The 14790-nt window shown below is 39.6% G+C and overlaps 1 protein-coding gene across 1 annotated transcript in view; it reads right to left on the bottom strand.

Moving 5' to 3' along the window:
- Nucleotides 1-14790, bottom strand: part of LOC101470923 (cadherin-1-like) — a 65026-nt gene that overhangs the window by 8614 nt on the left and 41622 nt on the right. Inside the window, exons 2-5 of the mRNA XM_076891936.1 lie at nt 3049-3189; nt 1805-1960; nt 1070-1211; nt 583-755 (exon numbers count right to left, since the gene is read on the bottom strand). Of these exons, the coding sequence (XP_076748051.1) occupies nt 583-755; nt 1070-1211; nt 1805-1960; nt 3049-3189 (612 nt within the window). The remainder of the gene's footprint in view (nt 1-582; nt 756-1069; nt 1212-1804; nt 1961-3048; nt 3190-14790) is intronic.

Genomic DNA, 14790 nt, shown 5'->3' with positions numbered 1-14790 from the left:
GAAGAATTGGACAGCACCAGGCCCCGACGTGGTTCACATTTACTGACTGAAGAAACATACTGTACTCCATGTGAACGCCTATAAGTACAAATGAACCAGCTGCTTGTCAGTGAGACCTCTTCCACACCTGGAATGGCTAACTGAAGGCCGGATAGCCCTGATTCCCAAGAACCCCCAGAAAAAGTCCCAGGGAAACCGAGTTAACAATAAAAACCCTGAAAACCATGAATTTCACACCCGAGCCTCAACTCTCGCAGCCCGGTACCAAACGACTTGGCCCGGGGTTTGGGGGCCACTGGTGAAATGTAAGCCAGAAATAGAGACTGTTAGCCTGTAAAGTAAAAGTGTAGCCTCATGAAATCTGTTGGTTTCAACATTAAGTAAAACTTTTATTTGAAGGCAAACAGTTTCAAGTTTCACAATTGAAGAAATCACCAGCAGTGTTTTGATGCAGCACCCTCTTTCTGACTGATTTCTAGCAGTGACAGGCAGACTACTGATCCTGATTCATTATAAAATGCTTTTTTCAGTACTTAGGTGTAAAAGGACACTTGTACGTTAAATATGTTTAACAAGTCTTACCTCTCTATCCAGTCCTCTACCAGTGATTCTGATGCTTCCAGTAATTGGGTTGATTTCAAACATGTTGTCAGTGGGCAGCGGTGGGTCCTGGTTCAGAATACGATAGCGGAGCTCTGAGTTGTCAGTATTTGGCTCATCGTCATCTTTGGCCTCAACCCTAACCACCTCAGTCCCTGGAGTGGAGGAATTCAGAAAAAGGAAATAAAGAGCAGAAGTTTTAGAAGGTCTTCACATTGCTTCATTTAAGAATTTATTAAATCAAAATAGAGTTAGCGTAAAAAGTCTAATTTCATTCCAACCCACATTGTAATTTTCTGAAGGTTATCTTAAAATTCATTGCATTTAAACCTCTGCACTACATTGATTTCTATTGATGAGAATTGTAGATAGTTTTAAAAAATAAAGAAAACTGCAAATAAGTGCCAACAAGTTTGCTTGTTCAATATCTCAAAAAACAAAATAATGTCAAAAATATGTTTAAACATACCGATGGCCGTGGCCTCAGCAACATTTGCGTTGTACTCCACCGTAAAATAAGGTTTGTTGTCGTTCTGGTCGATCACAATGACTTTAATCTCCATGGGATCGTAAGCTTGTCCTGCTCCATCAGCCACAGCATGTGCTTCAAACTACACAGGCAGAAGATTTCAACATGTTTGATTCAGCTTTAAATTGATTCACTTATCTCTACGCCTTCAACATTACACACAATACAAACAAGGTAAAGATTTCAGTGTGACTGGTGAATTTAATATAAACTGAATCGAATTCTTTTAAAATTCTAGAAATAAAATGAAATGAAAAGACTTATTGTCTTGACTCTACACATTTGATTCATTTACAGTAGGTTTTGTGAGGCGTCACTTGACTTCTTGTTTCTGTCTCTCAAAAGGGTTTTTGTGTGTTCCATTTCAAAACAGCCAAAAAGACCTGCAATGTCCAGCTGTAAAGGTTTAACAAACCTAGTAAAACTAGTAAAGACTCTTAATACTTATCTAAACTGAACATTTCAGACTGCACATCAAGAATCTTATTTCTTAACTGTGAAGTATTGTCTGTAGTTGATTAAAAAACTGAATTAATTTCAATATGATCCTGAAACACAAGATGTTACAAAAAAACAACAACATGATAGAATAATCAGGATAAAAGTTTTTATTACTAAGTGATCTTTAAAACATACTCACTTTGGAACACATTTGGACAAAGTGAGGATGATTACCGTGTAACTGGCTGTTTCCTCTCTGTCGAGTGGCTGTGTTACATACAGATTGCCCATCTCTCTGTCCATTGTGAAACGACCAGCAGGAGGCAGATCAGCTCCAGGACCAGTGATGCTGTAAAAGAGCTTCTTTTTTTTATCGTCACTAGAGCGGATCTGGAAAAAACACACAGGACGGAGTTAGATCACTCTCACTGTCTATGGTAAAGGTTATGCAACAATAAAGAAGCTGTGGAAGTTCATCTTCAAAAATATCAAGAGATTCCTCAAATCAACAAGATTGCTAGATTCTCTAAGCACTTGGGATTTTTTAAATGTGTTTCTTTTTTATCAGAAGACAAGCTACAGTTACTAATTTTAACTAATTAGCTTACTGTTGGTGCTAACCATTTTAATGTTTTTTTTTCTATAATATCATCTTTTACCTTAATTGGATAATGTAGCAGTGAAGATACACAGAAAACGGGGAAGAAGGAGAAGGGAAACACACACACAGGAAAGCGCTGCACGTCAAACTCAGACTGCTGCACTGCAGCCATGTGACGTGTGGTTGCCTGCTCATCCACTGAGCTCACGTGGCCCCCAATTCACTTTTATTTATATTGTACCAATTCACAACAAAAGCCGCCTAAAGATGCTACAATATTTGAGAAAGAACCTCAAGAATCAGCTGGTCTGGAAGCACTTAGTGACAGTGGGAAGGGAAACCACTCTTAACAGGAAGAAATTTCCAGCAGGACCAGGCTTAGCATTTAAACGCTGAAATTTCAAACACAAAATATGAATAAACATTTTACTTTCTTTCCTTGCAGTGGATATCAATACATTTATGGTGAGACAAATTAAGCTCAACTGTATGTAAATAGGGTGAAACATGACTCTGTATGTGTGTATGTGGTCTCTGGTTAGGATAAATCTGTTATTCTAATTTTTCCCCCAGGTGTGGGACAGTTACTGTTGACTGCTAATATCTTGCTCTCATTATCGTAAATAGCAAATAAACTTTTGATCTGTATTTAAGAAATAACGTTTCTTTCACCAAAAATGTACATATTTTTACTCAACTAAAGTTAACAAGGTCAGCTTATGACAAAGACACATCCAAGAAAAGTGAAAACTCTGCAGATTCAATAATGAGAATTCAAAATAGGGGGAAAAGACTTGCTGACTGCAGAGGAAACATATAAACATTTACAATGCACTTTAGTGTCAAATTCTTCACAAGGTCCTTCAGTTCCTCATACCTGAGCTACTTTCAGGGGATAGGTTCCTCTCTTATTCTCAGTAACACTGAGTGGAGGAATAACCCAGTCTCTCTTCCTCCTCCTCACCCCTCCACCAGACTTGGGGGATTGAAGAACAGACACTTGTGGATCATTGGTAATCTGGGAAAACATGCAGAAAGCTTGGATAGAAGAACACTCACAAATTGACAAACTGCAATAAAGACTACAGATTATATTGTATATCTCAGAATTACACAACTTAGAGAAGTGAGAGGTAAGTCAGAGGGAGTGATGGAGACTTGGTAGAAAACAAACCTAATAGTAGGTTTTGTGCCTTAAAGAGACTTAGCTCAGAATCAAACAAACTTTTTTAAGCTTCAAGATACTGTCTCCCGGCCCATAGCATGAGGGATAACTTTGTGTATCCCAAAGTCTACTGGAGAGGACGCAGAAGCAACTGTTAAAAGCTCCATCCTTGGACTTCCGTTTTCCGGTGTTCTGACAAAACGTCCTACTTTGGCAAAACGTCCTACCGTAAGTAGTTTATGCACATTTCTGCTGTCACAGAGTAATTCCAGCACAAATGTAAGTAGGTATGACGGTTTGCCACGTAACTTTGCCCATTAGAGAATGCTTGTAGCTCACATTCATAAAGCCAGGACGGTTTGCCACTTCATTTTACCCATTAAAGTATGCTTGTAGGTAACATTCACAAAGGTAGCATGGTTTGGCACGTAATTTTACCCGTCAGAGTATGTTTCTAGCTCTTATTAACAAAGGTAGGTTGATTTGCCACTTAATTATAGCTGTTAAAGTATGCTTGTACGTCACATTTACAAAGGTAGGACGGTTTGGCACTTAATTTTACCAGTCAAAGTATGTTTGTAGCTTATATTCACAAAGGCAGGACGGTTCGCCACAGAATTTTGTGTTGTGCGCATGCGTAGAAACAACGGGTAGGATTTGTTTTTGTTCTTTTTTCTTTCTCTTCTTCGTGTCCTGAAAACTGGGACTAGTATGGGAAGAAAGCAGGGGCTTACGCGGTTGCTTTTGCAACCTGCTGGGGAGATATTGGTGGGTGGTATTGGTTTTTTTTTTTTTTTTACACAGTGATATGTTATTGTATTGCATTTTATTTCTGGGGTGGGGTTGGTTGTCATGTTTTTTGTTGTTGTTGTTGTTGTTGTTGTTTTCGTCCCCTCCCTTCCCTCCTTGGGCAACTCTGCACATAAAAATGTGGGACTTCCTTGATGAGTGGTAATCTTACCTTTGTTAGCTGGAATGTGAGGGGGTTGAACCACCCAATAAAGCGAAAGAGAGCCTTATCACGCCTGAAGCAATTTAAGCCCGGGATAGTTTTTTTGCAAGAGACTCACTTGCAGGATTCGGATCACTCACGCTTGGCGAAATGTTGGTCAGGACAGATGTTTCACTCTAATTTTAAAGCAAAGGCCAGGGGTACAGCTATTCTTATCGATCGGAACATCACATTTGTTCCATCCACTGTTGTGTCAGACAAAAACGGTCGGTTTATAATAGTGTCTGGCAAACTCTGCGACAGGTCTGTGACCTTGGCCAATATTTATGCACCCAATTTTGATGATGTGCAATTTTTTCTACGCCTGTTTTCACACCTCCTGGACTTAAATACTCACTCTTTAATTCTGGCGATTTTAATCTTTATTTGGATGCGGTTTTAGATCGTTCATCCCCCAAAGCTGCTACTCTTAACAAATCTGCAACTTATGTCAAGTCTTTTCTTGAAGATTATAGTCTCACAGATCCCTGGCGGTTTTTGTTCCCTACTGGTAGAGACTATTCCTTCTTCTCACATGTACACCACACCTACACTAGAATAGATAATTTTTTATTGATAATTTGCTAATTAATAGTATTGGATTCTGCAGCTATGAAAGCATTACTGTCTCTGATCATGCCCCCCTCGTGCTCAAAGTAGCTTTTCAGGGCTGCTTTTCAGAGAAAGCTCTGGAGATTGGATCCATTGCTGCTCACGGATGAACAATTTGTTTCTAACATCTCTTCTAAAGTTAAAAATTTTCTTAACGAGAATAGAACACCTGGTATGCCAAACAAGACGGTGTTGGAAGCTCTGAAGGCATTCCTGAGAGGAGAAATCTCCTCAGTGGCAGCATTTAAAAGACAGTGTGCACAGCGGGAGCAGAGGCTTATTTCAGACCAGATTTTAAACATCGACAGGCAGTACGCTCAGTCACCATCACTGGCGCTATACAAAGAACGCTTAAGTCTACAAACCAAACTCAACCTACTTTCCACTCGACAAGTGGAAGAATGTCTGATTAGAAACAAGAACGATTTTTACGAACATGGTGCAAAGACCGGTAAGCTTTTGGCCACTCAACTGCGTGGTATTAGGGCTAAACAAATCATAACCGGAGTGAGGGCGGACAATGGAGTGGTGACATTTTTTTATATACATTTTCAATTCAATTCAATTCAATTTTATATATATATCGCCAAATCACAACATAAGTCGCCTTATGGCACTTCACAGATACAGAGAAAAAACCCCAACAATCATATGACCCCCTATGAGCAAGCACTTTGGCAACAGTGGGAAGGAAAAACTCCCTTTTAACAGGAAGAAACCTCCGGCAGAACCAGGCTCAGGGAGGGGCGGCCATCTGCTGCGACCGGTTGGGCTGAGAGAAGGAAGACAGGATAAAGACATGCTGTGGAAGAGAGACAGAGGTTAATAACAGATATGATTCAATGCAGAGAGGTCTGTTAAGACATAGTGAGTGAGAAAGGTGACTGGAAAGGAAAAACTCAATGCATCATGGGAATCCCCCGGCAGCCTATGTCTATTGCAGCATAACTAAGGGAGGATTCAGGGTCACCTGGTCCAGCCCTAACTATATGCTTTAGCAAAAAGGAAAGTTTTAAGCCTAATCTTAAAAGTAGAGATAGTGTCTGTCTCCTGAATCCAAACTGGAAGCTGGTTCCACAGAAGAGGGACCTGAAAACTGAAGGCTCTGCCTCCCATTCTACTTTTAAATACTCTAGGAACAACAAGTAGGCCTGCAGAGCGAGAGCGAAGTGCTCTAATAGGGTGATATGGTACTACAAGGTCATTAAGATAAGATGGGGCCTGATTATTTAAGACCTTGTATGTGAGGAGCAGGATTTTGAATTCAATTCTGGATTTAACAGGAAGCCAATGAAGGGAAGCCAAAACAGGAGAAATATGCTCTCTCTTTCTAGTCCCTGTCAGGACTCTTGCTGCAGCATTTTGGATCAGCTGAAGGCTTTTCAGTGAGTTTTTTGGACATCCTGATAATAATGAGTTACAGTCGTCCAGCCTGGAAGTAATAAATGCATGAAGTAGTTTTTCAGCATCACTCTGAGACAGGATATTTCTAATTTTAGAGATGTTGCGCAAATGGAAGAATGCAGTCTTACATATTTGTTTAATATGTGCATTGAAGGACATGTCCTGGTCAAAAATGACTCCAAGGTTCCTCACAGTGTTACTGGAGGCCAAGGTAATGCCATCCAGAGTAAGAATCTGGTTAGATACCATATTTCTAAGCTTTTCAGGGCCGAGTACAATAACCTCAGTTTTATCTGAATTAAGAAGCAGAAAGTTAGCGGCCATCCAGGTCTTTATGTCTTTAAGACATTCCTGCAGTTTAACTAATTGGTGTGTGTTATCTGGCTTCATGGACAGATAGAGCTGGGTGTCATCTGCATAGCAGTGAAAATGTATGCTATGTCTTCTAATGATACTGCCTAAGGGAAGCATGTATAATGTAAACAGAATTGGTCCTAGCACTGAACCCTGTGGAACTCCATAATTACCTCAGTGTGTGAAGAGGACTCTCCATTTACATGAACAAACTGGAGTCTATTAGATAGATATGATACAAACCACTGCAGTGCAGTACCTGTAATACCTACAGCATGTTCTAATCGCTCTAATAGGATATTATGGTCGACAGTATCGAATGCTGCACATTTGAATCTACTGTTAATGTAAAAGATTTGCATGGTTTCTTTGACTCCATTGATATGCCCTCGCTCCCCCCAGGGCTCAGACAGACTCTGGAAGCCCCTGTCTCAAAGGCAGAAATTCAGGTGGGAATAGCATCTATGCAATCTGGGAAATCTCCAGGTCCTGATGGATTTTCTACAGACTTTTATAAAAAATTCTTGGATGATTTGTCTCCCTTCCTTTGCAAAGTTTTTGCAGAATTGCTAGACTCTGGGGCACTTCCTCCTTCATGCTACCAGGCCTGTATCACAGTGTTACTTAAGAAGGGCAAGGACTGTGCTTCTTATAGGCCTGTATCTCTGTTAAACACGGATGTTAAAATTCTGTCTAAGCTACTGGCGCACAGGCTGGAAAAAATTCTTCCTGCTATAATCTCTCCCGATCAAACTCTAAACTTTAAATCTCTAGACTCACTAATCACTTCATTTATTTGGAATGGTAAACATCCCAAATTGAAGAAATCTATTTGTTAAAAAGTCCTCCGGCCAGGGCATGCGTTACCTGCATGGGAGGAGCATGATTCCACCAGGGGCCAACAGCCAATCAGAGTGTTCACCATTCTCTCCTTGCTGTGGCAATTAACTAGCATACATGCACACACACTAAAATGCAGACATTAACAAAAGTTGCTTACGAAGTATCTCAAAAAACGCAATATACTGCCAAAACAGAACCATTTGTCATTTATGAGATGCAACAAAAAAACGTTTTGAAATCATTGTGATTTCAAAACAGTTTTTGAGTTTTTAAACAGTTCCAACCTGCTGCTGCACTTTTAGCTCTTTACCCTGTCTGAGTACTCCTCATGAGCCGGCTTGTCGCTGTTACAATCCTCAAACCCAGCTGTGCCATCTACCCGCTCCCAAGCCTCACTATTAACTTGTTCTTGGCCAGTGCATCAACCTGAAAGCCTAGGTCCTGACGGTGGAGGCAGTATCATTAGTTCGAGTCACATATCAGGAGCTCTCCTATGGTTTATTAGACCTTTGGTACTCACTAACACTTTGCTGCCAAGCCTTCCAGCTTCGACACAGTTGCTACTTAGGTCTTCAGTCTGGAAATGGCTATTTCCCAGCTCAATGGGAGGTTGTCCTGACTGGTCTGTTGGAAGTAAAGCTGCCATTTCCAGCCTCCTCATTGGCAGTGTTGTGGGCAGAGGATGAGGAGCTCGCAACCTCCATTCCAGCTGCTCCCTCTTTCAGTAGAAAGTGGGGTTCTCACAGCCACAGCTCATTTCACTGGGCTCCCTGAAGTTCCAACTACAATCATTAAGACTATTTCTTCTATTCTTGTGCATGAGTGAGCCGTTACTCCGACTGATTCTTGGGTTGCTATGGTCGGAGAGTGTTGGCTGTTTCTGTTCTAGCAAATAAAGTGACTGAGTTTTCTGTTTCTAACCTGATCAACTTAAATGTTGAGAGTTGTAAAAAAAAAAAAGCAAACTCTTGAGTCTTTGTTTTTTGTTTGTTTTTACCTGTTCATTGGGTACATGTAGCTTTAGCCTTTTTGTGTCCCCTAGGCCACAACACACTTCATCACAGACTTTTACAGAAACTGTCTATTATCCACCTGTATAGGCCTCTTCAAAACCTGTTTATTGTGAATCACTGCATCCCACCACAGGAACTACTTGGTTGCGGTGGTGTGTATATCATTCAGTAAGACCTGTTGCCATTGTTTTGTAAGGATGAAGAGGATTTTATGAAAGGGGGGAGACTGTTCCAGAGTTTCGCCATATTGGGACCTCCACAGTAGCCGGAAACACGTGACCTCCACAGAAATACGTTCCTGCATGGATCATCGACTGTGGAAGCCTTGCAAGTGAATCATTATTATTAATCAACATTATAAAGACACTATTTGTCATGTTAAATTTACTACACTACCATTATTATCTGAGCTATTATTATGATCTATTTATTTATGCTCCAGAAAGAACCACGAGGTCCTGTTTGAAACGGATGTTATCGATTTCATGGTCTAAACCTAAATCTCATGGCAACAGAGCCTTCTCTGTGCCAGGTACCGGACTCTGGTACCTGGCACAGAGAAGGCTCTGTCACTTAAGTTTGTGCAGATCTAATTTGTAGATCTGCACAAACACTGAACCACTGAACCAGTCCATTTTAAATCAGTAAAGATTTAAAATGGACTGGAAATAGACTTACAACCAAGATGGATAAATATTTGAAATCAAAAACTAAGGGCTCTGAACTGGGCCCTGGACAACATTCTAATCAAGAAGCAAAAACGGTGAGCTCGAGGCAATGTACAGCGAAAGTTATCTTTCATTTGGAATTACTTTCACTGGAGATCCGAATGCAACGACTTTGTTATTTTTGGTGTGTGTGGAAAAGCTCTTAAACAGTGCCAAGGTAGCAAGCTTGGTCTTTCCTCCCCACTGCTGTCAGACTCCACAACAAAGACTTTAACTGAACAAACACACACATCCACACATGTGCAATAACACTAAGTGCAATAATCTTTTCTGGCATCGTTGTATTTTTACTCAGTTGTATATAGCATTCGTATTCTATTTTTATCTTATTGTATATTTTTATTCTATTTTATTCTACTGTATATAGTATATTATTTTATTCTATTCTGTACAGCTGTGTACTGTATTTATTCTTATTGTATTCTAATTTTTGCGTCATAACTTTTGCACTGTCCACTTCCTGCTGTGACAAAACAAATTTCCCACGTGTGGGACTAATAAAGGTTATCTTATCTTATCTTAAACACCATTTCTACACAAAACATCCCTCACTTCAAAACAAGAACACAGGCTATTTTGTTCGCCTGTATGAACACGCTGAGAAACAGGTAACTTTAATGAGAAAAAACGCAAATGTGTCTGAAAGAGCTCTCAAAGCTAGCTACTTAGTAGCTGAACTTATAGCCAAATCCCAAAGACCACACACTGTAGCAGAGACATTAATACTACCTGCCTGCAAAGTCATTGTGAATGAGATTGCTCGGCCCTGACGCGGGAAATAGCCAGTGTCCCGCTTTCAGATAACACAATTGACAGACGTATCGATGACATGTCTGCAGACACTAAAAGTGTGGTTTTGGAGAAGATACGCATCAGTGGGAAGTTTGCAGTGCAACTTGATGAGTCTACAGACATTATTGGACAAACCCAACTCTTGGCCAATTTGCGTTTTGTGGATGGGGACTCCATCAGAGAAAACGTTCTATTTTGCAAGGCACTGCCAGAAAAAACAACAGGAGAGGAAATGTTTTGGGTTACATCCAAATATGTTGAACAAGGAGGACTTAAGTGGGAAAACTCCACAAGTGTCTGCACTGATGGAGCAGCAGCCATGGGCGGGCACATCAAAGGTTGGTTTAGCAGAGTGAAAGCGATACACCCAGATGTTATTGTTATGCACTAATTTCTGCACTGCGAGGCACTCATTACTGAGACTTTACCAGCAGATCTGGAAAAGTACTGGCCCGTGCGTATGAGCTGTGGAAAGAGCTAAAAGTGTTTTTGAGTGATGAGAGGTACAACGATGCAAAGCTGCTTGCAAGTGAGGAGTGGTGTGCAAGGCTGGCTTACATGGCAGATATATTTCAGCATTTAAATGAACTAAGCACACAAATGTAAGGCCGAGATGAAAACCTGCTCAAAAGATAAAATAAATGGATTCCATTCAAAGGTGCACCTCTGGCAACAACATCTGGAAAGTGCCAAGATTGGCATTTTCCCGCTCACTCAGAAATGGCAAGGAGATATGAAAACTGCCACACTGTGTGAAATAATAGGTAAACATTTGAAAACGCTTGAGGAGAAGTTGTCCATTTATTTCCCCTCAGTATCCACTTGAATGGCTTTACTGGGTAAGGACCCATATAGCTCAGCAGCAGTTTTTGAAAAGGATATGACTTTGCAGGAGCAGGAGGAACTAACTGAACTGAGACAAGGCCGTGGTTTAAAGCTAAGTTTTGCTGATCTATCTTTGCACAGTTTACGGTTGACTGCTGCCATGTAGTTCCCCATTCTAACAAACAGAGCTATTTTGACATTGCTCCCATTTTCAACAACATATTTATGTGAGCTAAACTTTTCAAGCATGGCTGCTATACAAACCAAAAACAGAACGAGATTAAGAGCTGTTGAGGAAGAGCTTTGTGTATGCCTTTCTTAAATTCCTCCCAGAATATGATCTTTGTGTTCATCTAGATAGGCCCAGGTTTCTCACTGAGTGAGTATAAACAAACTGAGGGACCAACTTTCCATTATATGTATTGTACAAGGCTACAGTGTGTCATTTTGGAAAACGTTTGGTTGGTGGTGTGCCACAGGATATTTGTGATCTATAAAATGTGCGGCGACTCAAAAAAGGTTGAAGAACACTGCCATATAAAACCTGCAGGACACCGGCCCTTGAGGTCTGCAGTCCGCACCCCTGTTCTAGATATTTGTTTTGTGTAAATGCAGACCTATCTCCAACTCAAACTATACCAGCTGCATTCAGGAAACCAAACTTTGATAATGCTTTTATTTATCCACAATATATTCAGTTAAAATATTGTTTTCATTAAAGTGGAATTGTGCTAGTTTCAGTGGGAAATGTATGCAGCTCATTTAAATAAAAAGTTCAAAGAGCTGTGAAAGGTTGTACATTCTTATAAGGATGTGTTGTTTCTGTATCGTCTCTCTCCTGTTAGACTCAACCATCATCTGTGTACTGCTCTAATATCTTCAACATCTTCAGTAAGTTATATTGCACAATTATGTCATCCAATAAAAAACATTCACAGCTTCATACTGCCTTCCATTTTTATCTGCAACATACAAGGATCAAATGTTTTTACTTTATTTTTGGGATATGGGATATTGCACTTAAACCTAACTAAAGCTTTCAGACAGTGGTCATTGAATATAAACGTGTCTGTAACACAGTAACACAGGTATAAATGATGTGAAATAGAAATACATACCTTGAAGTCTTAATTTAGCTCAAGATGCTGTAGATTCCCGTCAGTAACACTTTCGGTCCGCTAGTAAAACGTAGTTCTATTAATTCAATTCAATTCAATTTTATTTATATAGCGCCAAATCACAACAAAAGTCGCCTCAAGGCGCTTCATAGATACAGAGAAAAACCCAACAATCATATGACCCCCTATGAGCAAGCACTTTGGCGACAGTGGGAAGGAAAAACTCCCTTTTAATCTGCGGTTGATTACCGGAACCGGATGTAAGTCCCAAAAAAAAGAATTTTGGAACTGAAATTGAAGTGTAGAAGTGAAACTGAATGGTGAGAAGTGAATCTGAAATTATTCGAGAGCTAAATTTTTAAAGGATAAGATGCTTTGAAACTTCAAAGCAAATGAATTTATTTTCAAACTATAAAATTCAATTTCATTTTAGTGATGATAATTTTCAAACCAATAAATTGAATTTCAAATTAGGCTAATTCATATTCAGTTTTTAAAAGCATTTATTCAAGTTACAATTCAGATTCAGTCTGAGCAATTCAAATTTAACTTTTTCAAATTCAGTTTCTGGTGGCACAAATTTCTGCCCATAATTACATTTGTAACATATTCATTTGCATCCATTTCACATGTATGCAAATGTCTAAAAATACACAACAACCCTCTGGCTCATTTACAAAACCTTGTGTGCACGATACACACAAAGCATGTGTATCAGGTGCTGATGGGGAAACAGATCCCTCTGGATCCCTCTGGATGCTAACTAAGCTGTAAGCTAATCTGATGCTAACTAATGTAAATGTTACCATTCTCACTGCATCAAATAGGTAAAGGTGATGGAGGAAGTTCTGTTCCCCCCCCTTTAAATCCTCATGGTCAAACACTTCAGGCATTTTCTCTCTATGCTCCTGAGGCACCCATACGTGCCACGGATGTGAAGAAGAGCATTCATCCGAAAATTCGCAAGAGTTATTGTTCAAAGCATCATTTACCATGGTTCACTGCTGACATCTAGTGGAGAGTATAAGAATAGCATGATTGTTATTGTGTCAAAGGTACTGTACAATTTAGCAAGTGTGTAGATGTTCCTGTATAGTTTACAGCGAATATCTACTGTGTATAAAATCATAAGAATTATAAACTCACTCAGTTTACATACTGAGTTGGTCCTATGGAAGTGTTTTTGCGACTAAGCTTTTTTTCTAGGTCAGTGTTAACTGACTAACAAAAAAACGAAATCTTATTTATTTTGTATGTCTTGACTTTATTTTCTTGGTATACTCTTGTATTCTTCAGCTATCTTTACCTGAGCTGTGGTAACGCACAAATTTTCCCACCATGGGATCAATAAAGTCTTATCTTATCATTTCAACCTTCTGATTATTAGACCTACTAATGAGGTTATCTACTAATTGGACGATCTGATTAGTGGGTCGTCCGATTAGTAGAGAACTCTTCCTCCTGAGCTACAGCCAGCTACAGTTTCTGGGAATTTAACAAATGCTTTCAGGACTTTGCAGTTATTTTTAATTATCATATTTTTATTTACTTTTTTCCTTTATACAAAAAAAAAAAGAAGACAAAAACAACTACCACAACAACAACAGAGAGAAAACACAAAAACAAACAAACAAACAAACAAACAAACAAACAAACACAATAAGCAGTCTGAGACATGTAAACGAAAAATTAATACAGTATATATAATTCGGTCTACCAGTCATTTACACATTTGTCCTGACAAACTCAACCTGCCATTGGAGTGGGGCTGCCTCTCTCACTATGGTTTTCTTCAGATCATCAGGTAAGTAATCCAATAGCGGGCGCCATATATCCAAAAAAATATCTTCATTGGCACTTAATTTTGCACTCAGTCTTTCCATTGGTAAAACTCTAAAGATTTCTTTATACCACTGAATTATTGTTGGTGGTTTTTCATTAATCCAATTGAAAAGAATAATAATGGATTGTATTTATATAGCACTTTTCGGGGCCCTCAAAGCGCTTTACAATGCCACTATTCATTCACTCTCACATTCACACACTGGTGGAGGCAGCTACAGTTGTAGCCACAGCTGCCCTAGGGCAGGCTGACAGAGGCGAGGCTGCCATATCACGCCATCGGCCCCTCTGGCCATCACCAGTAGGCGGCAGGTGAGGTGTCTTGCCCACGGACACAATGACCGAGACTGTCCGAGCCGGGGCTCGAACCGGCAACCTTCCGGTTACAAGATGAACTGCCAACTCTTTGAGCCACGATCGCCCCTAAGAATACATTCTCTTGCCAAAAACAATAATTTACATAATAGTATATATTTGTTTTTATCTGGAAATTTGTTCAGAATTGGCAGCCCCAATAAATACTGAGCTGGATCTTTTTGTATTCTGCTTTTAAATATACCTTTTAATTCTTTTGTTACACAGAAGCAGAATTTTGAGATTTTTGAGCAAGTCGAAAGACAGTGCAAGTAGGAACCCGCCGCAGATTTACATTTAATACATTGTGCAGACCTGCTCGGATCAATTTTATTCAGAAAAATAGGCGTTCTATACTGTCTATGTAAAATTTTATATTGTGTTTCTTTAAATCTGTTACTAAGAAATAAAGAATGCACAGATTGTATGTACTCACTCCAGGCATGATCATCACAATGACACTGGAGGTCACCCTCCCAACTCCTAATCAGTTTTCCAATATTATGTTTGTTATAACCTTCTAGTGTATTGTAAAACTGTCTTATAGTACAATTATCTGCATTTAAGTGTAAAAAGAA

The sequence above is a fragment of the Maylandia zebra genome, linkage group LG13 (genome assembly GCF_041146795.1).
Source record: "Maylandia zebra isolate NMK-2024a linkage group LG13, Mzebra_GT3a, whole genome shotgun sequence".
NCBI classification, from domain to species: Eukaryota; Metazoa; Chordata; class Actinopteri; order Cichliformes; family Cichlidae; genus Maylandia; species Maylandia zebra.
The sequence above is the reverse complement of the archived record's forward strand: the minus strand, read 5'-3'. Positions and strand labels throughout refer to the sequence as shown.